This window comes from Perissodus microlepis, chromosome 3, assembly GCF_051167445.1.
Source record: "Perissodus microlepis isolate ML-2025 ecotype Zambia chromosome 3, ASM5116744v1, whole genome shotgun sequence".
In the NCBI taxonomy this organism is placed as follows: domain Eukaryota; kingdom Metazoa; phylum Chordata; class Actinopteri; order Cichliformes; family Cichlidae; genus Perissodus; species Perissodus microlepis.
Window position 1 is genome coordinate 4,921,099 of NC_140463.1, and position 22,041 is coordinate 4,943,139.

The window sequence follows — 22,041 nt, forward strand, 5'->3', positions numbered from 1 at the left end:
AGCCAAGCCACCTACCACAGCTTGTGGCACTTGGGCGGGATGCCGGCTTTCCAAGCGACTGAGGCAGCACACCGGTGAATGCATTCACCCGCTTGGCGCTATAGAGGTGCATCAGCATATCAGGGTCAAGAAACTGCAGCGACGCTACTTGTGGTGCAAGGAGAGAGGCCTAGACTGCTGGGTCGTGATCTTCTGCAGAAAATCTGCCTGAATTGGAGAGAAATTGTCATGGCCTGAGGCCAGTGGGAAAAACAGGCAAACAATACTCTGAGGCGCAGGGACCGAGCATGACAAAGCTTTATTTGCAATGGTGCAATTGATGCAAACAGCGTAAACAGTGAGAGGTGCTCAAAGAGCTTAACATTACCTAGAACTGCTCAACGTAATCAAGGAATAACTCAAAAACACTCGAGGAACTGAGGGCTAGCGGCAGCTAATAAACTTACAAAACACACTAGAAACTCTACTCTGGAACATGAACTTGGAACATGATTGGCAATAACATTAGCTTTGAAGCACACTATGATTCGTATTACTCTGCTTGGAGACACACAGGTTTAACTCAGAAATTCATAACCTTTTACTGTGAAACACACATGGCCGACTTGGCATTTCTATGAAACAAAGCTATAAAGAGCACTAGAAATGTCCGCGGTGGAAGCCATGGGGCTGTTGTGGATGGGATGGAGAACCCAACACTGGGTAATCTGCCAGTACAGGAACTCCTGGGGGGATGGTAATCCTGAGCACTGGGCAGGTGGGCACGGAGAAACTGTGAGCAGACCAGCGCTGAAATCTAAACAAATTACAGCAGTGGCTTTGCAATGTCCGGAGGTCCTCTGAGAGTGGAGAAAGCACAAACGTCAGAAAAAACATGAAACAGCTAAGAACAGCTGAAACTGTGGAAGCCCTGACTGACAAAGGTTGGCAGATGATCTGGCGAGGTGTGAGTCTGAGCGCTGGTCTTAACAAGCCGGAAATTCCAATTAAACTCAGGTGCAGCCTCTCAGCATGATGTGGCGGCTCCGCCCAGGGGTGGAAACGCCCTGTGGGAAGACCCAGCACTCACCCGGACCATGACAGAAATCATGTATACAACTGTAATAGCAGAATTACTGGGAAAGTATGCAGATGAAATTAATTGGACACCCTCCGGGGGACCACTGTGAAGCTGTGTGTGGACTTCTGCAAAACATTCCCGGTGTTGCTGTCACAGCTGTTCAGAACCCCACAAAGCTGACTGCCATGATTGAAGCAGTGAGGACAGCCGTGAGTACTCAGACTGTGCACATTGAACGCAATATGAATACGATCTTGGAGAAGCTTACAATGGGAAATTGATAGATCTGGTGATCAATGATGGACATCAGAGCAACTGTAAAATGCATTTTTTTTTTCGCACTAATCCAAACATCCACCACATTCATTCGCTGCCCCCGTGGTGCAACAAAAAAAATTCTTCTCCCTGATAATGAGACTGTGTTTGAACTCTTTCCTGATACTTCAAGGCCACCTATTTGGGCTGGAGGCCTGTTGACTTTCGCTTAACTGGGTGAAAGAACACTCTCTCAAGCTGAACACAGGATACATATACACATGCACACAAACAAATGTACACTGACACAGATACGCACTCACACACCATCACCCATCCCAAACACCTCCAATGCTTTCTACCACACTGTGCAGACGGGGGGCGCTGGAAACACTATTTGATAAGGATGTTATGTGTTTGTATACTTTCTGCCCAGTTTGACCCATTTAGCCGAAGTCAGCCTGTTTAAGGCTCTGATATCTATTCTGTATGACTTAAAGCAGTTATTACATGGTCTGATTTTCTCACCAAATAAAGGAATATTTAATAAATCAGTCTACTCAGACTATTTTACTATTCTACTATTTTAGCAGAAACGGTTATCACAGCTCGTACATTTGCTTTTTACACATATATGTAAGCATTGAGCCAAGTTTAGTAATGCCAACATATTAAAAGAATAATATTTGTCTCTTTTATATCATACATCTATATAAACACTGTCAAAGTGTATATATAGACAAAGGGTAGACTGTCCCATTTAGCAGCCTCACACTTCCGGCTTTCTCGGTCTTCAGACCCGGCCCATGTAGACTGCAAAGGCCAGGTCCTCTGAACGATGCAGCCTATGAATTGGGAAACAGCCTGTGCCTTCCTAAATGAAGCTGAGTTTCTTTGCCTACAAATGGAAAAGATTAAGTGGAATCAGATGACTCCTTATATTTTAATAGACCAAGCAGCAGTGGTCAGCAGCAACCATATCTAACAGTAATATTTATCACAGATCAGTAATCTCGTTTTGCTCAATGACATCTGCAGAGGCTCCAATTCACTATTGGTGATTACTGCATCTCTTTAACAGGAGAAATCATTGATGTTTGGAGGGTGAAGCTTTCAATCCAACAATCACAGAACTCGATCATTGATCTTACAGTAACAACATTCACCAGCAGAGCTCTGATCATACTTCTCTCCACAACCACTAGATGTCTTCACACTCTTTGCTGACTCCAATGAATAATGCTGCTGAGCCTGTTTGCAGACAGAGGTGGGAGCTCCTGCTGATTTGTATGGGACTAAAAAGCTGTGATTACGTCCATCCAGCTTCACACTTTGTGAAAGCACATCTGTGGAATGAATGGAAAAGTCATTCAGACGACCACAGATCACTTCTGAGGAAAGAGGTGGACGTCGGCTTTCCTCGTAGTTTCACACCCGAGTAAACCAAATAAAAGTAAAAAAAAGTCAGAAAAAAATTAATTAAAAATCATATTCTATAAAAGTTATTTCACCTGGAAACAAACCTTTACACAGTACAAAATTAAAAAATAATTAATCAATGAATTACTTAATTTTCTTTTTTTCAGTGTTTTTATAAATTTTAAAAAAAACTCCCATCTTGCAAAACTGTGGCTAACTCTGTCTTCAAGCGCTGTCTTTAATCCATTAGCCAGACTAATAGTATTCCTACTATTTCCTGCCCTGCTTTATATTTCTGAATGACTTTGAAATCTTGCATCATTAGTTTCTTTCTTCCTCATGCTCAGGAGCCTGTTTCCCAGACGCCGTTCCCTCAAAGAATCTTTCCTTCGCCCCTCCTTTTTTCTTTCCCACTGTAGACCACACTACAGCTCGCCGTTCTGATCCACTCTCAATCCAGATTATGCCAAAAACTGCTTTCAAAAATCAAGAAGCCACTTGCTGTACAGCTTCTCACTCTATCATTCGTCCTCTTCCTCCATGCGCTGAGGAGCAGGTGAGTCAGTCTTCAACATGTGAGGGTTTGACAGGAGGGCAGGAAAGACTGGAGGAACCACATCTAAGAGAGGTAAACAGTACATGCCCACACATGCTTACTGAGACAGGAAGAAAAGAGAGAGAGAGAGAAGGCGGGCCAGAACTCAGAGACCATGACAGAAATATGATCTGATAGCCAAGGTTATTAAAAATAGATATGAAAACATTTATCATAAAAACACATATCATTATTTTCAGCATTGTTTTGTTTGGTTGCAACTTGTCTGATGAGACTCTGATGGATTCTGTGAAGTTCTGTGTTTTTATCGTAATTCCTGTACGTACTTTCATAAATCCGGCCTCTGACATATGCTCTCCATAACACAATAATGAATAAAAACGGAAACTGAAACTAACAGAAACTAAGCTCAAATGAAATAGTTTCATATATAAACTAACTTCTCCCAGCTTCATATTTCTGAGAGTGCAGTGAAACACGCTTGATGGTTTCATCATTACAGTTCCCTGTATTAAGCTCTGGAGCAGTAGTTACTGTTATTGTCTGTTCCACGGCGTGTTTTTATCCTCGTCTCCCTCCACTTTCTCTGTAGCATCTACCTTACAATATAAACGCCTCGAGGTGACTGTTGTTGTAAATGAAATTAAATTGAACTCACACCCAACTGAGAGAGAAAACACATAGAGAGAGAAGATGTAAAACCTACATAGAAACACCTCAGCCAGCTAAAGCCACAACCTTCTGCTGTAAAGCAACAGTACTACTCAATTCTCCACATTGTTGCCTTGCTTGTAAATCTTAGTTGTTACATATTTTTTTTATTGGTATTTGGTATTTTCTGTCGTTTTAAAAAGGAATAATAATGTCAACTCATTCATTTTGGCATTCATTCATTGTTTATCTTGCTTTGTGTCATCGTAGTCTAAGGAGCTTGGAAAGAAAAGCGTTGAGTCCAGGTTTATTTTAACTGGATACACCAAATGTTCCTATTTCTTTTTTATAATTTACAATTGTGCTATTTTAACCCTTTGTTATGGTGCCTGAATGATTGCATGCTATTCTGAGTCACGTGTTTTATAAAGCACATTGAAATGTTTGGTTTGATAAAGTTTATACAAATATAACAATGCTATTTGTTTTTATCCCCATAAATAAAAACTTCCCTCATAATAATTCTTTTTTTTTTTTTTTTTGTTTTTTTGTTTTTTGTGTCCCGTTTGGATCTTTAGCCATCAGAATTGTTGTCTTAAGGCCAAGAAAGATGCCAAGCGGATTTATTTTACCAAGTGGATCATCATGGCCTTGCCATATTGGTCCATTTGATTGACCTTTATTATAATTATGAATTTATTTTATTTTCGGTTGCTACAAACGGGACAGACATGACTGGGGGATAGGACAGGGAGAAAGAATGAAAGAAAGAGAAACAAAACACCTGGATCACCTGTATGGAGAAAAAAAAAACAGAAGAGAAAGCAAACAACAAAGAGCAAGATAATAAAAACAGCACCATCACAATAAACTAGCTAGCAGTAGATAACAGTAGATACTAAATAATAAACGATATTGTGCAGCACGCAAGATAGACAGCGCACAATGTGCTTTGAGGCAGCAGCCAAGAAAGGTGTAGTCCGCGTCTGTGAACACCCGTGTGTACACCTGTGTGCATACCTGTGTGGATCAGCATGCTTGTATTCCAAAGGTTTCTCCATGTAACGATCTGCTAGGGAGTGTGGGGAGCCATAGCCCCGTCCACCAGGGTATGAAGCAGGTATGGAGGAGATCCAGGCCCCAGACATCCAGAGGCCCCAGAGTACAAGGACCCGAGGAGGACCACCAAAGGGGGGGGGAACCGTGCCACCCTCCTGGGAAGAGCTGAGTAGAGCCCCAAACAAGAGGTCACCCCGCAGCTACGGAGCAGAGGCCAGAGGGGGTTGCAGTGGCGTGCCCGCGGGCTCCGCCGGCAGCCAGCTGTGCCAGAGAGGACCGAGCTTCAGGCCCAGAGGCCAGAGGCCTGAGGGCATCCCACCCCCCGGAAGGAGCCCAGCCGGGCCGCAGGCGCCAGGCCCCAGGCCCCACCAATCGGCCACCAGGAGTGAGCCGGTACATACATGAGCGCCCAGCCCCAGTCGACAAGGACCACCAACACACCAACGTCTGAGGGCATCAGCCACCGGCAGGGAGTGTGGTGAGGGGAGATAGGCCTCCGTACTTTGGAGGGCCTGAGATGTACCCAGAGAGGTTGAGTCTAAGACCCAACCTGACATAGACACAGACGAACAGGCACACGCGGACACAGACGTGCATTCCCACCCCATACCTCATAATAATTCTAACAATAATGCCAAACGTGAAACGTGTAGTGGTGTCACTGTTATGGATAAACTATGGCATTAAAAATAATGTGTCAGTAAGATAACATGTCCTTTTTTTTTTAAATGATTGAGAAGGTCTATGAAAACTCATCAAGTGACATAGAGAAAAGGTTGTGCCCCTTAGTACCCCTTCATGGCTTCCTGTTAAGTTTCATTTTAATTTTAAAATTCTTCTTTTTTTGTTTTTAAATCTCTTAATGGTGTTGCCCCTTCTTATTTGTCTGAGGTGCTTCACCCTCACATGCCGTCACATCTTCCTAGCTCAGCTAACCAGATGCGTTTGACTGTTCTGAAGACATTTAATAAATCCTGAGGAGACAGAGCCTTTGCAGCTTCGGCTCCTAAAATGTGGAATGAGCTTCCTCTGGAGGTCAGACAGGCTCAATCGCTTCTTTTCTCCTTGACTTTTAACCCAGTGTGAGTTGTTATCTGTCTGAAACTTTTATTCTTTATACGTAGCTGTACTGATTTTTGGCTTAATTCTTTTCTTTTACAGCACTTTGGTCAGCTGTTATGTTGTTTTAAAATGGTTTAGAAATATAGTGAAAGTGGAAGGTAAAAGATGAGTGTGTTTCTGGAAGCCTTGAAGAAAGATTTTTTTTTTATTGATATTTTGTTTATTTTTCATAAAAAAAAAAAAACAGTGTCCAGGTTCTACAAAAGAGACAAAAAATGTTCCCAAAATCACTTTTTTAACCTTTTCCCTGGTTAAATAGAAATAATAAAAGCATAAATAAATAAATGTCGTAAGGCAGTGATTCTCAAACTCCTCACAATGAGTACCACCTCATGAAATATATAGCTCTTGTAGTACCACCCTTATGACCGATATTAAAGTACAGTAGTATAGGCCCATTTACAGTGTTGGGAAGGTTACTTTTAAACTGTATTCCACTACAAATTACACAATGCATGCCCTCGTATGGTTTCAGAGGAAAACACAAACAGAGTGTACAGTCGAGTCTTAACAGCTTACTTACAACTGGGCTCGTCAGGCACTCTTTTTGGCTCCAGTGGTTATTATTATATTTACATGCTTCCAGCTCCTGTTTCTGATGGGTGACAGCTCGTACTTTTCCTTTCTCTCCCTCCTCGCTCACAGACACATAATGGTTATGGCGGTCCATTCTCCCTGCAGCACGGACTACACTGCCTATGGTGCTACATTCTTTAGAGCTATGCCTGTAACACTCTGCCTGTTGCCTTCATATTAAATCATTTTTTGAACAATAATTCAAAAAAAATTTCCTCACGTCATTTTGCGGGCCGCAAATAGAGTTGAGACACAGGCATTAGAGCCTCTTAATGTGTGTTTTGTTTGGGTTTCCACTGGTGTGGAATTACCAAAAATACAGAGGGTATAACACATGAAACAGGAAAAGACCATTTATTTCAGCAAAGTAACTGTATTCCAAATACCACCTTTTTAAACAGTAACTGTAACTGAATACAGTTACTCATATTTTGTATTTTAAATACGCTGGTACATGTACTCCGTTACTCCCCAACACTGTCTATTTAACACCACATAAAGTTTACACGAGACGATTTTATTTCTTATATGAATGTTATTTATTTTAACTGTCATAAACAGGATGTGACATAATGATAATAACAACAACTGTACTGCATTAAAACATTTGCAGCAGGTGGGACTTCCAATCTTTAAGTGATGACCTGATAAACCCTGCTTCTGGGTCCAAACTACTCTGCATTTATCAACGCTGTTGTGTTTTTCACATGTTTTAATTACTGCTCCCAGCGATTATCTCAGTTGTTCTCCTGACTGATGTTTGGTCCGCTTACAGCATCCTGCCATGCGATTGCATTTGTCCCTAACCACCAGGAACCCTCACCTTAACTTTTATTGATAGCACATTATTATATTTTCTCAGTCAGAACATGCTATATTTTTTAATCTTAAAAAAAACTTTGGAGGCTTCCCTTGTACTACTAGAGGACGCCCACATACCACAGTTTGAGAATCACTTTCCTACTGTGTCCTTGTGATAAGCTGAAAGAGGAGGCTTATCCATGTTTATGATCAAACAGCTGATTGTAAACCAAGCCTTCAGATCAAACTGATTGATCAGCCATCAGAGGAGTCTGATCAATGGAGCTGCTTCTGTTCCTGATGTCCCCTGTTTGATCCTGGACCTGAACTCTCCCTGCAGAGGAGACACAAGACAGTCAGAGACACACACATATCTTAGTGGAGCCATCTACTTGACCTAATGTTTTCCCCACATTGTGAGCCTCAAAAATGCCTTCAAACTCGTGGGGTGTTCCCAAAAGAGACTGTTGGTCCCCACAAGTAAGAGAAAGAGAAAACCTATATTTTCATACTGACCTTTGACCTTTAGTAGCACTGTGGTCTCTCTTGAAATGCTTCTTTCTTTGCTGCTGACATTACAGATGTATTCTCCACTGTCTCTCTCTGTGGGGTGTTGCAGGGTCAGACTGAGGTCTCCAGTCACCTGTGAGTTTGCTTCCATCCTCGTTCGGTCTCTGTAATCCTGGTGCTGTTTTTGAGGCCGGTCAGAGCTGTTCTCATACACGTGGACGATCAGTGGTGGATCCAATTCAGTATGTCTCCACACTATTTCAGCATCTTCAGGCAGGTTTTCTGTGGTTCTGAAGGGCAGCCGGACAAATTCGGCCCCCTCCTCCACCTCCACCGGACAGTCTGAAGGAAAACCACATCATGAGCTGCACAGACAGAAGTGAATCTACAAGGCAGGTTTTCAGCTGGTTGATGATAATGGTTGAATTTCAACCACACAAACAGAAATATTTTCTGACATGCACACTCATACTGACTCGTCACTATCAGCAGCACCGTTTTCTTCCTCTTGATCCTCTTGTCCTTGACACTGCAGATGTATTTTCCCGTGTCTCTGTCTGAGGGTTTCTTCAGGGTCAGACTGAGGTCTCCAGTCACCTGTGAGTTTGCTTCCATCCTCGTTCGTTCTCTGTAGACCTGGTGCTGTTTGTCTCGCTGGTCAGAGCCCTGCTCATATTTGTGGACCGTAATTGGTGGTTCAGGTTCATATCGCCACCACTCCACTTCAGCACTGGACAGGTTACCTGTGGTTTTGAAGGACAGCTGGACAGACTCCGCCCCCTCCTCCACCTCCACCCGACACACTGAAAGAAAAAGGTCAGTGAGATCTTTACTGAACCTTACAATATAAAACTCATTGAAGCGACTGTAGTGAACTGACACTACAAACAAAATGTAATTTAAAATATACAGGTGGTAATAATCAGTTTGTCTACTCAGTCTAAGGAGCTCGGAAAGAAAAGCATCTGGACTTCTTTAAGTTGCTTGAAGATGTTTCTTTCACCTCTCATCCGAGAAGCTTCTTCAGTTCTAAGGTCAAATGGTGGAGAGTCCCAGATTTAAACCCTGTGGGAGTTTCCTCCCCAAAGAGGGACAAAGGACCCCCTGATGATCCTCTATCTAATCACATGAGCCAAGGTGTGAAAACGGGTGTGGGTCACAATCAGCCAGGGTTTCGGGTGAGCTCATTGTGAAACCTGGCCCCACCCTATCATGTGATTTCCTGAGGTCAGTTGGCCCAGGATGTGAGTGGGCGTTAAGGCGTCTGGGAAGGGATCTCAAAACTGGATTATAGATGGCAGACAGTTGGTGTCGTAAACCACGCCTCTGTTCAAGAGTTTTGAGACCTTCCCAGACGCCAGCACTATCAGTAGCAGGAGCAGCAGCAACACCAACATTGTACCCATCAGGTAAAGCATATGCTACCTTCAGGCTGTAGAAAAAGCTCTCCTAAATCTAACATGCAATGGTATTTGCTGTAGTGAGTGCTTGTGACAGGAGAACTGAAAGCAGCTGAAACCTATGTTGTGAACCAAATATGTGACTGTGGAGTTAAAAATAAAACAAGTTGGGATCCTTAAAGAATCTGTCAGTCTTTCTTGATAAGCAAAGCTGTTATTTGGTTTCTTACCTTTGACCTGAACCTTTATTTGTTTCTTCATGAGGATGTTTCCCTCCCACTCAAATCATGCCAGAGGCTTTTATTTTGAAGTTAGGATCAAGAGAAATAAACAATAAACAATTGCAACACATTTAGATGAGCTTGCAAAGTCTCTCGACAGATATTTTCCTACAAGAGATTCAGCATGGGTGAGACAGCCGTTCACGTTTGCTGTTGAGACAGCAGATGTCGATGATGAATACCTTGACGAAATCAATGAAGTTCAGCAGAGCCAGGTTCAACAGCAACTCTTCAGAACAACAACGCTCTCAATGTTTTGGTGTCGACAAATGGACAAATATGTAGTTATTGCTAAGAAAGCCCTGGATTTTTTTATACCATTTGTTACAACATATCTTTGCGAGAAATCCCTGTCAAGGATGCTGGACATAAAAACGAAGAAAAGGAACAGACTTTACTGTGAAAATGACATGGCCACTCTCATGTCATTTTCACAGCAAAGTCTGTTCCTTGCCAAGGTGAAGCCACGCATATCTGAACTGATCTCTCAAAGGCAACAGCAGAAGTCACACTGATTTGCAGTATGTACATTTGTGTGTAATTTGCTGTAAGTTCGTGCATTGTGTTGGTTTTGTTCTTTGAACAAGGTGATGTTCACGCACGGGTCATTTTGTGCACCAGTAAAAAACATATCTATGTCTTGAATATGAAAAAGAAATCACATTTTATTTTTCACTAAAGAGGGGTTCGGTGAATGCGCATATGAAACTGGTGGGTTCGGTACCTCCAACAAGGTTAAGAACCAATAATTTAAACACACAGTTGCTCGGCCTGACATTCTTGGCTTTTAGTCAAAACTTAAAAGAATTTATTTTATTTGAATGAACTGAAAATAGATTCAAACTAAAAGCTTTTAGAGAATAAACTCCTACATGACCTCTGACCTTTGACCTGTATCTACAGCACTGACCTCTGACTTTCAGCTCCACTTGTTTCTTCAGCAGGATGTTTCCCTCCCTGCTGTAGACGGTGCAGGTGTAGGTGTAGTGATCCCAGTCTGTGGGGTGTTGCAGGGTCAGACTGAGGTCTCCAGTTCTCAGCAGGTCTTCATTCATCTTTGTTCGGTCTCTGTAAAACTGGTCCTGTTCTTTAAACTGGTCAGAGCTGTTCTCATACACGTGGACCTTCCTGGTTCGAATGTAAATACAAGTCCACTCCACTTTAGCATCTTCAGGCAGGCGATGTCTGGTTTTGCAGGGCAGCTGGACAGACTCCACCCCATCCTTCACCTCTACACAGGGGACTGAGAGGACAACAAAGCACAATGAGTTGTACAGCCAGTGCAGCAGCGTGAAGTTAAACCTTTTCAGTGAAAACACGTTTGACCAATTCGACTCTGAAATATGTTCCTTTGCTCCACAGTACAGAGTACAGTACAGTGGTGTCTGTCCAATCAGCAGCAGAGCTGACTCTTTACCAGAATCCTTTGTGTCAAATGTGCAGAATCAAATCCTTTGTTTGTTTCTGCAGAGTAAAGTTTTTATTTTCATCTTTCAAGGTTTATATTATTTCTTAGAATCTTTCAAAGAAACTGTAGAAGTTACTAGACTATGATTCAACTACACAGACAGCCGGTCACTCGATCTGCTCTCTGAATGCTCAGCTTGTGCTCAAAATGAACTTAAAGAAACGTCTGTTGTGGTTGTTAGGTCTGCACTCGCAGGCCTCGCTAGCTCAGAGACTTATCCCGATGAACAAAGCAAGACAATCAGACCTCAATCGGTTTTTACTTGCGCAAGGGTCGTAATCTCAGAGCTGCAAGCTCTGCACCCAAACTCAGCCAACTTCAACTCCAGCCTCTCCTCGCAGCCTTTTATTAAATGAGTACTTGTAAAATGATGTGTTGTAAGAGCTAAGGCACTGTGTGTGTGTAAATGGTCGTGCGAGTATGTAATTGAATGTGTGTGCGTACGTGTCTCTGCGTGTGTGTCTGTATACGTGACTTCCTGTCGACCATAATATTCTATTAGAGCGATTAGAACATGCTGTAGGTATTACAGGTACTGTGCTGCAGTGGTTTGTATCATATCTATCTAATAGACTAAAGAAAAAAAGCTTTGTAACTATCCCAACTAGTGAAGACTGTGTGATTTCTACAACACTGCTTTCCTCCCCGAGGTCCGCAAAGCCGTTTAAAAGCCCCTTTGAGGTCCCTGTGTAATCACATAAACCCCAGCTGCAGCAAAAACCTTCAGGCCGTGGCACAAACATTAAAAGCAATCAATATTTTAACATTTGTGTTAGCTTGTCCAGAGCCTTAGAAAACTGTTTCCTATTTACACAAATGGCTGTTATTCCTAACCAGTTAAATGCTACATTTCTGTCAAACCCCTTGAATTAACCTCCAGAGTCCCAGTGTCTTTTGATCTCTACATGCTTTATGGGTTTGGCCTGTGTGAGTGAATAAAGGCTGGTGAGTATAAAAACTGATCTTTGTAGTAGTAGAAGTATTTCTCTAATACGAGGACAGGGGCTAGATTCTACAAAATTCAATAAAGTCAGCTTTGCTTATCAAAGTATAAATCCGTATTAATTAGCATAAAGTCAAAGGTGCAGAAAATGTAAAGTTCCCATATGAGGATGCAGGATCTGGGTCGCAGATCTGGTGGATAAAGTTGAAGGTGTGTACTTCAATAACATCTTGATAGTTTCATTTAAAATCACCTTTGGTGGTTTACAGACAAAGTGTCCAAAAACATAGGGACCTTCTGTATCTGCAGCTCACTCATAAAACCCTGTTCACCATAGTAACCACAGTCACATTATTGATGACAGGCTCTTGTTACCGAACTTCACCATTTTCCTATACTGTAAACCTTTGATCTGTATCTACAGCTCTGACCTTTGACTTTCAGCTTCACTTGCTTCTTCAGCAGGATGTTTCCAAGGATGTTGCTGACGGTGCAGGTGTATGTGTCCGTGTCTTTGTCTGTGGGGTACTTCAGAGTCAGACTGAGGTTGGCAACTGTCAGCTGTTTTCTCTTCATCTCGGTTCGGTGTGTATATAACCAGTGTTGTTGTTGAGGCTGGTCAGAGTCACTTTGCTGCACATGGACTATCCTGTTAAAGCTGTCAGTCCACATCACTGTAGCGTCTTCAGGCAGGTGAACTGCTGTTATAAAGGGAAGTTCAACAGACTCCACCCCTGAATCCACCTTCACCTGCGGGACTGAGAGGACAACAAACATCATCATCAGCTGCACAGGAAGTCTTTAAGATGCTAAAACATGACACTGAAAAACTAGTTCATGCATTTATTACTTCCAGGCTGGACGACTGTAATTCATTATTATCAGGATGTCCTAAAAACTCGCTGAAAAGCCTTCAGCTAATCCAAAATGCTGCAGCAAGAGTCCTGACAGGGACTAGAAAGAGAGAGCAGATTTCTCCTGTTTTGGCTTCCCTTCATTGGTTCCCTGTTGAATCCAGAATTCAAAATCCTGCTCCTCACATACAAGGTCTTAAGTAATCAGGCCCCATCTTATCTTAATGACCTTGTAGTACCATATCACCCTATTAGAGCACTTCGCTCTCGCTCTGCAGGCCTACTTGTTGTTCCTAGAGTATTTAAAAGTAGAATGGGAGGCAGAGCCTTCAGTTTTCAGGCCCCTCTTCTGTGGAACCAGCTTCCAGTTTGGATTCAGGAGACAGAAACTATCTCTACTTTTAAGATTAGGCTTCAAACTTTCCTTTTTGCTAAAGCATATAGTTAGGGCTGGAACAGGTGACCCTGAATCCTCCCTTAGTTATGCTGCAATAGACGTAGGCTGCCGGGGGATTCCCATGATGCATTGAGTTTTTCCTTTCCAGTCACCTTTCTCACTCACTATGTGTTAATCAGTGTTGGGTAAGTTACTTTAAAAAAGTAATTAATTACTAATTACTTAGTCAATATTGTATTTAAAATACTTATCTAATTACTGTGTCAGAAAAGTAGCTTAATTACTAAATAAGTAATTTAATTAAATACTTCTTAAAATCCCTATAAACCTTGAGTGGACAAACAATAGAAATTAAACTCTTTAAATAATAATTTTTTTAAAGACGGAGACTCTACAGTACGCAGCGGTAGCATCTCTTCCACAATGTAGCCTGCAATCATTTTTTTTAAGCTCACCTTCAGACGCTTTCTGTGCTGCTGAAGTTGCCACGGTGATGGATGATGAACAAGGATCACTCAGAAGTGTTCGTCTATGCTCTCGTGTCAGGCGCTTCAGTAGATTACTATTAACAGCAGCCGATAGTTTTTACATATTGCTGTAATATTCTTGTCTGCTTGTTTCAGAAAAGTGAAGAGACGGGAATATGTCCATTTCAAAAAACAGCCACACGCTTCAGCCGAGCCCGACATCTTCCGCTTTAGAATACGACTATGCAGCAAACTGGCGCAAGATGACGCGCACCTGCACTACAGCGATGTTAAAGCGGCAGAGTTTAATTTACTTCTACGTTTAGAAGATAAATTATTGAAATTAAATAATGATATTCAGCTAGTTTAATTATTTTACAATGTAACACAAATACATTGTAAGTAACTGTAATTAAAATACCTAAAAATGAACAGTAATTAGTTACTCTACTTTTTCAGTGGAAAAGTAATTTAATTGCAGTAACGCGTTACTTAGTAACGCATTACACCCAACACTGGTGTTACTAGACCTCTCTGCATTGAATCATACTTGTTATTAACCTCTGTCTCTCTTCCACAGCATGTCTTTATCCTGTCTTCCTTCTCTCACCCCAACTGGTTGCAGCAGATGGCCCCGCCCCTCACTGAGCCTGGTTCTACTGGAGGTTTCTTCCTGTTAAAAGGGAGTTTTTCCTTCCCACTGTTGCCAAAGTGCTGCTCATAGGGGGTCATATGATTGTTGGGTTTTTCTCTGTATCTATTATTGTACGATCTACTGTACAATATAAAGCGCCTTGAGGCGACTGTTGTTGTGATTTGGTGCTATATAAATAAAATTGAATTGCATTGAATTGAATTAATTGAGCAGGGAGTGATTTAAATAGTTACTGTGTATTTTTAGTGTTGTTCCTGAAAACATTTGTATTATTTTGTGATTATGGTATCTCTGCCCGTTGGTTTAGGTTGGAATCATATTTTTTCTCTTCTCTGTGGGGTTTTATTCAGCTTGTACTGGTGTAACTGTAATCATAGGTGAAGCTCATTGGACTTTATATGTATTCCATTAATCATTCATCCTAGGTACCGAAGTGACACAGCACTACACAAAAGCCCCTCATGTCTTTATATCTTGGGAAATTGGGAAATCGGTGGAGCGATTTATTGAAATATGTGCAAAGTATTTAAGGCAAAAACAGACGATCTTGAATGTCTTGATCTTGAAGGTCAATATTTGACATTTTTGATATTTTTGTCATTTTTACATGACCACCTTTATTCTTTAGCACAGTCTGAACTGTGTTAGGCAGCTTTTTGCAGTGTTCAGGAGTAGTTCTCCAGGACTTTTGAAGGACATTGTGATTTAAAAAAAAAATAATCCAGAAATGCTTTTTACTGCAGCGAGTTTGGGATTCAGTTCTTCTGTATAAAGAATGGCTACCTGACAGCTGCCCTTCCATTGAGACCATTTCTGATGATGCTTTAATGGACGACTGAAAGAAACAAAAATCATTATTCGGTATTTCTACTTACGTATTACAGCTTCCAAAATCACAGCATTCTTAGATAGCTGGAAACAGGACAGAAGATCAAGTGTTTAAATGTCTTCAAGAGTTTTTTGGGGTTTTTTTGGCAAGTTGTGCTGCTGTGTCTGCCTTTTTATGACAGGGTAAAGCACAACTCCCAGTACCCCCCACTGCCCATGGCCTTGAATAACAACAATAAAAGCAGAATTTCTCTGAAAATACAAACAGTAAACTTAAAATGAGTGATGCTTGTTTCATGATGCTCCAGATGTTCTAAGCTGGTAAAAGCTTTGAACTGCAAGCAGACCAGTTCAGGACCTGAACTCTTCCCTGCTATTTTATCAGACGCTGTCTAGTATGATGTTACTGAAATATGTAAGGCCTTCACTTAAGAAGACATCGTATCAATTGGAGCATTTGTTGTTGTAAAACCTGTAAATACCTTTGAGCACCTTTCCAGATGTGGAAGCAGTATTACATACCATCAGAGATCAGGTTTTGTAAGTGAGCTCTAATAACAAGTCAGATGCCTCCTTTTGAGGATGCAGTGTCCATGTTGTCCCAATAATCCTAAAATTTAATCTGTCTGACCACAGAACAGTTTTCGACTTTTTACTGACATTTGCCCCAAAGAAGAATAGCAGTGTCTCTGGATCATGTTCACATGCGCTGTTTTCTTTGCATGATACAGCTTTAACCTGCATGTGTGCATGGCATAGTCAAGTGTGTTGTAGTAATATCTGTAAACGTTTCAAAGCTCATGAACTGCCTGAGGGCACAAAGATCGCAGGTACCCAGGACTGATTTTCAGCCTTGTTGCTGTGCACAGAGATTGCTCCTGATTCTCTGAAACCTTTGACGATGTTATGTGCCGTAAATGACGAGATATTTATAGTTTTCAGAATTCTGTCCTGAGAAACATTGCAATTATTTTGTAATTGTTTTTGCAAACTCTGAACATCTTTACTTCGGGTAACTCTGCCTCTCTTAATACTCAACAATGTTATTGACCTGTTTCCAATTAGCCTAATTCAGTTAAATGTTAGTTAAATAATTATACGGATGTTTCATTTTTCGCTTTTTGTTGCTGCAACTTTTTGGAAAATTGTTACTGCCATCGAATTCAAACCTTTATTAAAATTGTACATTTTCTTAGTTCCCTTAAGAACATGGCTGGATAAATTTGAGGTCAAGATCACTAACCACCATCATTTAAAATTGGAAATTTGACCACATCACACATGTGACAAATCACTTACCTTTCACAAAATAGTGTCTGAAGTACATGCCTCCTCCCACAATTAAGAAAGCAGCCAAATTCAAGAAAACCAGGAGAACTGTGACCCTGCTGCGACCTAACAACAAAAATGTGAACAAAAACAGGAAAATTGTGTGATGTTAAAATAATGCTGCAGAATCTCTAACGCTGCACATGATTTTTCATTTGTTTGCACTGACCTCCACCTGTGGCCCTCTGGACCTGCAGCTGCACTGTTGCCTGACCCTGTTCATATCCAGACTTGCGGGCGGTGCAGGTGTAGTTGCCACTATCACACAGTTGAAGATTTCTCAGAGTGAGGCTGAGGTTTCCAGTTTCCAGAGCATCAGTATTCATGTATGTTCGCCCGCTGTAATGCTGGTTTTGGTTCTGAAGGTTATCACCTTCCGGTTCACGCAGGTGAACTGTGGGTGGATTGAGGTCGGACCGGCTCCACACAACTGCGCATTCTTTCACATTAACACTGAGAAACTTACATGGCAGCAGGACAAACTCTGCTCCCTCCTGCACCTTCACACTTGAGGCATGCTGGGAAACTGTGAGGACAGGAAGAGTTTAAACCTGAAATCATTCCCACACTTTATTATGACAGCAGGAAACTTACAGGCTGAAGTAGATACCACAGACACAATACAGCAGTTCCAGTGATGCACACCGGCTGATTTCATGAAATCATGTTGATTCAGTGTTTTTTTTTATTTGTTTAGATAAGTAAGGTCATTATTCCTGAGACATGACCAAAGTGGCTGCTGTTTCATAACTGTCACAAAACCTGGGAGACCAGTTAAACTGTCATGGTGGCTAGATGAAAACAGCCAAGTGCATCAGCTTAGAGTGACTCGAGGTGATAACAGAACAGATAGAGACCACATCAGGCTGCATTTTTGTCTCACTGCTTCAGTGAGAGAAGACATTTAAGATAAAGTTACGCTGGCTCGGATAATCTCAGTATGTTTGATAATGATGATAATCTCAAACCTGCCATAGTGAAAGAGGCTACACCCTGGACAGGTTGCTTTTTTATCCCTTTTGGCAAGCATGGCTACCAAGTCTAAAGCACAATTATGCTTAAATGCAGTTTTTAGTTTATTGCTTCTTTTATTGTTTATGTTTTTTTAATTTATTATCCTTTTCTGTCAGACACACAAACACAGCAGAAACTTTAAGTAACTCATTACTTTGCATTGAACAGCAGAGGGCTCTGTAACAGCAGCAACTTCACCACAAAGTTTAAGTGACACATACAACATACCACCTGGATTTGTGTAGCAGTAAGCCCACAAAGGTGCCCCTTCATCAGGATGGAGGGCAGTATCTTCATCCTGTTAGGGTTAGAAGAACCCAGCGGGACCAAGGTGAAGTCTCAACTGCGACAGCATGCGGCAGTTGAGACCTCACCTTGTTTATGAATGCACACAAACCTGTCTGACTGTGTGTGTCTCTGCAAGTGTGATATTAATGGAGCTTGGATCGTGAGAACAGAGGCAGATTTTCTTACCGTGCAGGAGGATCACAAACACCAACAGGGTCTTCATCTTTCTGTAAAAACAGCAAATAGCTAAAACTTTTCCTTCAGTCTTCTTCTGCCTGAGGAAATCAGCAGTAAATCCACAGACATAATCCACCTGCTCCTCACCTTAAACAAACACACCTTCAATTTTTTTCATTCAGGAAGAGGAAACACTTGTTCAGAGGGAGGAAGGGACTGTTCACGTACCTCTAGCCAGTAAAGACGATGACACAAGAAACAGAAGAAGCATTCAGTCAAAAGAAAAGAAACATGACACTAACAGTCAGAAGCGGTTTAGTAAGTCTGTAATCAAAAATTTTAATCATCACGTCAGACTAAAGTGAAATATTATCTCTTTGTTTCCTCGTATACTTCCACATATATTAAATGTGAGTACAGATAATAATAATAATAATAATCATAATCATCATCATCATCATCATCATCATAATCATAATAATAATAATAATAATAATAATAATAATAATAATAATAATAATAATAATAATAATAATAATCATAAATTATGTTTTATTACTGTCTACCAGCAGCAGCTTCACAGCCCACCAGGGGGCCCACACACTGTTATTTGCAGACTACATGAAAGGCTGGTGGTGAAATGTGAGTCTATTCAGTGACAGACAGAAGCTGAGCAGGTAACACTTTCTAATGAAAACATAATAACCAATGCTATTTATATAATATAGCTAATCCAACTTTGTACTGCTGATAAAACCAAGAGTACAGGTTTAAAATACTTACCCCAACAGCAGCCGTCACTATAAAGGTAACTGTGGTTAGTATCTGTGTTGCTGTGAAAATCACTCATTCAGTTCAGCAGCTCAGCCTCACTCTGCAGAAGCAGCGTGCCAAGCTGATGATGTTAAGATGATGATGATGTCGCTCTGCTGTCAGTCATCATCCCGACAACATGAAGACTTCATCTGCTCCTCTGTGAGTCACTGAAATCCTTCACTGATCTTTTTCATCGGTTCATTGATAGCAGCTCTAATAAACACTCTTGGATGCTCTCACTCACTGACTGCTTGTTTTAGGTGAGAGGATCAGTTCACTCTTCTTCTGTTGTATTACAGGTTTCATCTGAGAGCAGTCTGTGACGTTTGATTGGAGCCAGGAAGAGATATTATTGGCTTATAATGAATATCACAAGTTTATTTTATTTTAGCGCTTCCAGACCTTCTGCAGTTTATTCTGGAGTAATGCATTAATAACGTCCACCATGTAATCTGGACTGTCATAATAAATTGAGGCCTCATGCCCAGTTAGTGTCTGTAACATGAAGTCAGATGACCTCTTTTCATCAAACATGCAGGGTCAGGAAACCACAGCTGCTGGCTGCATGTGCCACAGATTCTTCTGCCTGTTTTGTAGTCTTCACTTCCTCTATTAGAAGCACATTTTCCACAATGAGTCAAACCAAAGAAATGGAGACTGTTTTTGGTAAAATCAGGTTTCTTTTTGCATGTTTGGTTATTTTTCTGGTGCTGAGTTCTAAAGAGCAGCAGAGTGTAATTTAGCCCTAAACTTGTAAATAAAAAACACTTTAAGAGATTTTGATGCATGCTCAATCATTCAGGTAAGTCTCCAAAAGTTGATTCTGTTCATCTGGATGTAGCGTTTTCAGTCAGAGAAACGTTTCATCATCCAAGTGACTTCTTCAGTCTCAGCTGACTGCAGGTTTCAATCTTATAAACAGTACGATCACATACTGACTGAAACCAGCCCACTGAAGGAACAATGGGCTGGGAGGTCAGTTCCTTAATCTTAATTATGCACATTCTCATGACCATTGATCAACAACCACTGATCAATGGACATCAGTACAGTTCACAGAGAGTTGGGGAATGGCAACAACATTATTAACTTTCCATCAGACAAGGGTAGGTGCACAGTTCTGCTAAAGCAGAAAGACTATCATGAGAATATTTTGTCCCTGCTCAGTGACGAAAATGCTTATGAGCCCCTGACCTCATACCACAGGCTATACCAAGGGGAACCTACACCAACTCTGTATGGTTTACTGAAGATACATAAACAACCTCATAAACAACCTGACACCAACCTCAGCAACAGGACCACTCTCAGCACCGACCAAGTGTGTTTGAACTGTGTCTTCATTCCACCTACTTCACATACAATGGTCAGTAATACAGGCAGAAACATGGGTGTGCCATGGGCTGCCCAGTTTCACCCATCGTGGCCAATTTGTACATGGAAGAAGTGGAAAAGAGGGCTTTGCTATCCGACCCTGGAACACTACCCTGGTTCAGATATGTGGATGACACCTGGGTGAAAATCCAATCTCAGGACGTTCCAGAATTCACGGATCACATTAACTCAGTGGACCGACACATCAAATTCACCAGGGAGGATATGAAAAGTGGCAGGTTAGCCTTCTTAGACTGTGAGATTTCCATCAGTAATGGGGGACATCTAAAAGCTGACGTGTACAGTGAACCTACACATACGGATCAGTATCTAAGGTTTGACTCTCATCATCCACTGGAGCACAAACTGGGTGTCATCAGGACGCTACGACACAGAACGAACACCATCCCCACTGACACAGCAGCCAGGGAGGCAGAAGAACATCAGTGTGGTTATCCCAGCTGGACTTTTGTCAAAGCTGGGAAGGCACCTAAAGAAAGCTCCAGCCGATCCAGGAGAGAAGGACTATCTAATAGACTCCAATTTGTGCATGTAAATGGAGAGTCCTCTTCACACACTGAGGTTAATTATGGAGTTCCACAGGGTTCAGTGCTAGGACCAATTCTGTTTACATTATACATGCTTCCCTTAGGCAGCATCATTAGAAGACATAGCATACATTTTCACTGCTATGCAGATGACACCCAGCTCTATCTGTCCATGAAGCCAGATAACACACACCAATTAGTTAAACTGCAGGAATGTCTTAAAGACATAAAGACCTGGATGGCCGCTAACTTTCTGCTTCTTAATTCAGATAAAACTGAGGTTATTGTACTCGGCCCTGAAAATCTTAGAAATATGGTATCTAACCAGATTCATACTCTGGATGGCATTACCTTGGCCTCCAGTAACGCTGTGAGGAACCTTGGAGTCATTTTTGACCAGGACATGTCCTTCAACGCACATATTAAACAAATATGTAAGACTGCTTTCTTCCATTTGCGCAACATCTCTAAAATTAGAAATATCCTGTCTCAGAGTGACGCTGAAAAACTAGTTCATGCATTTATTACTTCCAGGCTGGACTACTGTAATTCATTATTATCAGGATGTCCAAAAAACTCACTGAAAAGCCTTCAGCTAATCCAAAATGCTGCAGCAAGAGTCCTGACAGGGACTAGAAGGAGAGAGCATATTTCTCCTGTTTTGGCTTCCCTTCATTGGCTTCCTGTTAAATCCAGAATTGAATTCAAAATCCTGCTCCTCACATACAAGGTCTTAAATAATCAGGCCCCATCTTATCTTAATGACCTTGTAGTACCATATCACCCTATTAGAGCACTTCGCTCTCGCTCTGCAGGCCTACTTGTTGTTCCTAGAGTATTTAAAAGTAGAATGGGAGGCAGAGCCTTCAGTTTTCAGGCCCCTCTTCTGTGGAACCAGCTTCCAGTTTGGATTCGGGAGACAGAAACTATCTCTACTTTTAAGATTAGGCTTAAAACTTTCCTTTTTGCTAAAGCATATAGTAAGGGCTGGACCAGGTGACCCTGAATCCTCCCTTAGTTATGCTGCAATAGACGTAGGCTGCCGGGGGATTCCCATGATGCATTGAGTTTTTCCTTTCCAGTCACCTTTCTCACTCACTATGTATTAATAGACCTCTCTGCATTGAATCATATCTGTTATTAACCTCTGTCTCTCTTCCACAGCATGTCTTTTAGCCTGTCTTCCTTCTCTC

The 22,041-nt window shown here is 41.5% G+C and overlaps 1 protein-coding gene across 1 annotated transcript; it reads right to left on the minus strand.

Moving 5' to 3' along the window:
- Positions 1-6,324: 6,324 nt before the first annotated feature.
- Positions 6,325-18,312, minus strand: LOC146389530 (uncharacterized). The gene is made up of 8 exons (XM_084910749.1): positions 18,120-18,312; positions 16,801-17,157; positions 16,602-16,697; positions 12,533-12,859; positions 10,601-10,933; positions 8,486-8,812; positions 8,016-8,351; positions 6,325-7,833 (listed from the first exon to the last, which is right to left on the minus strand). Exons 1-8 carry the CDS (start codon positions 18,154-18,156, stop codon positions 7,742-7,744), a joined length of 1,905 nt encoding a protein of 634 aa, XP_084766875.1. The 5' UTR covers positions 18,157-18,312; the 3' UTR covers positions 6,325-7,741.
- Between the last annotated feature and the right edge of the window lie 3,729 nt (positions 18,313-22,041).

Coding starts and splice junctions, on each gene's coding strand:
- LOC146389530 (XM_084910749.1), bottom strand. CDS start 18,156: ATGAAGACCCTGTTGGTGTTTGTGATCCTCCTGCACG. Junction 10,934..12,532: donor AGTGAAGCTGAAAGTCAAAG/GTCAGAGCTGTA, acceptor TTGTCCTCTCAG/TCCCCTGTGTAGAGGTGAAG. Junction 8,813..10,600: donor AGTGGAGCTGAAAGTCAGAG/GTCAGTGCTGTA, acceptor TTTTTCTTTCAG/TGTGTCGGGTGGAGGTGGAG.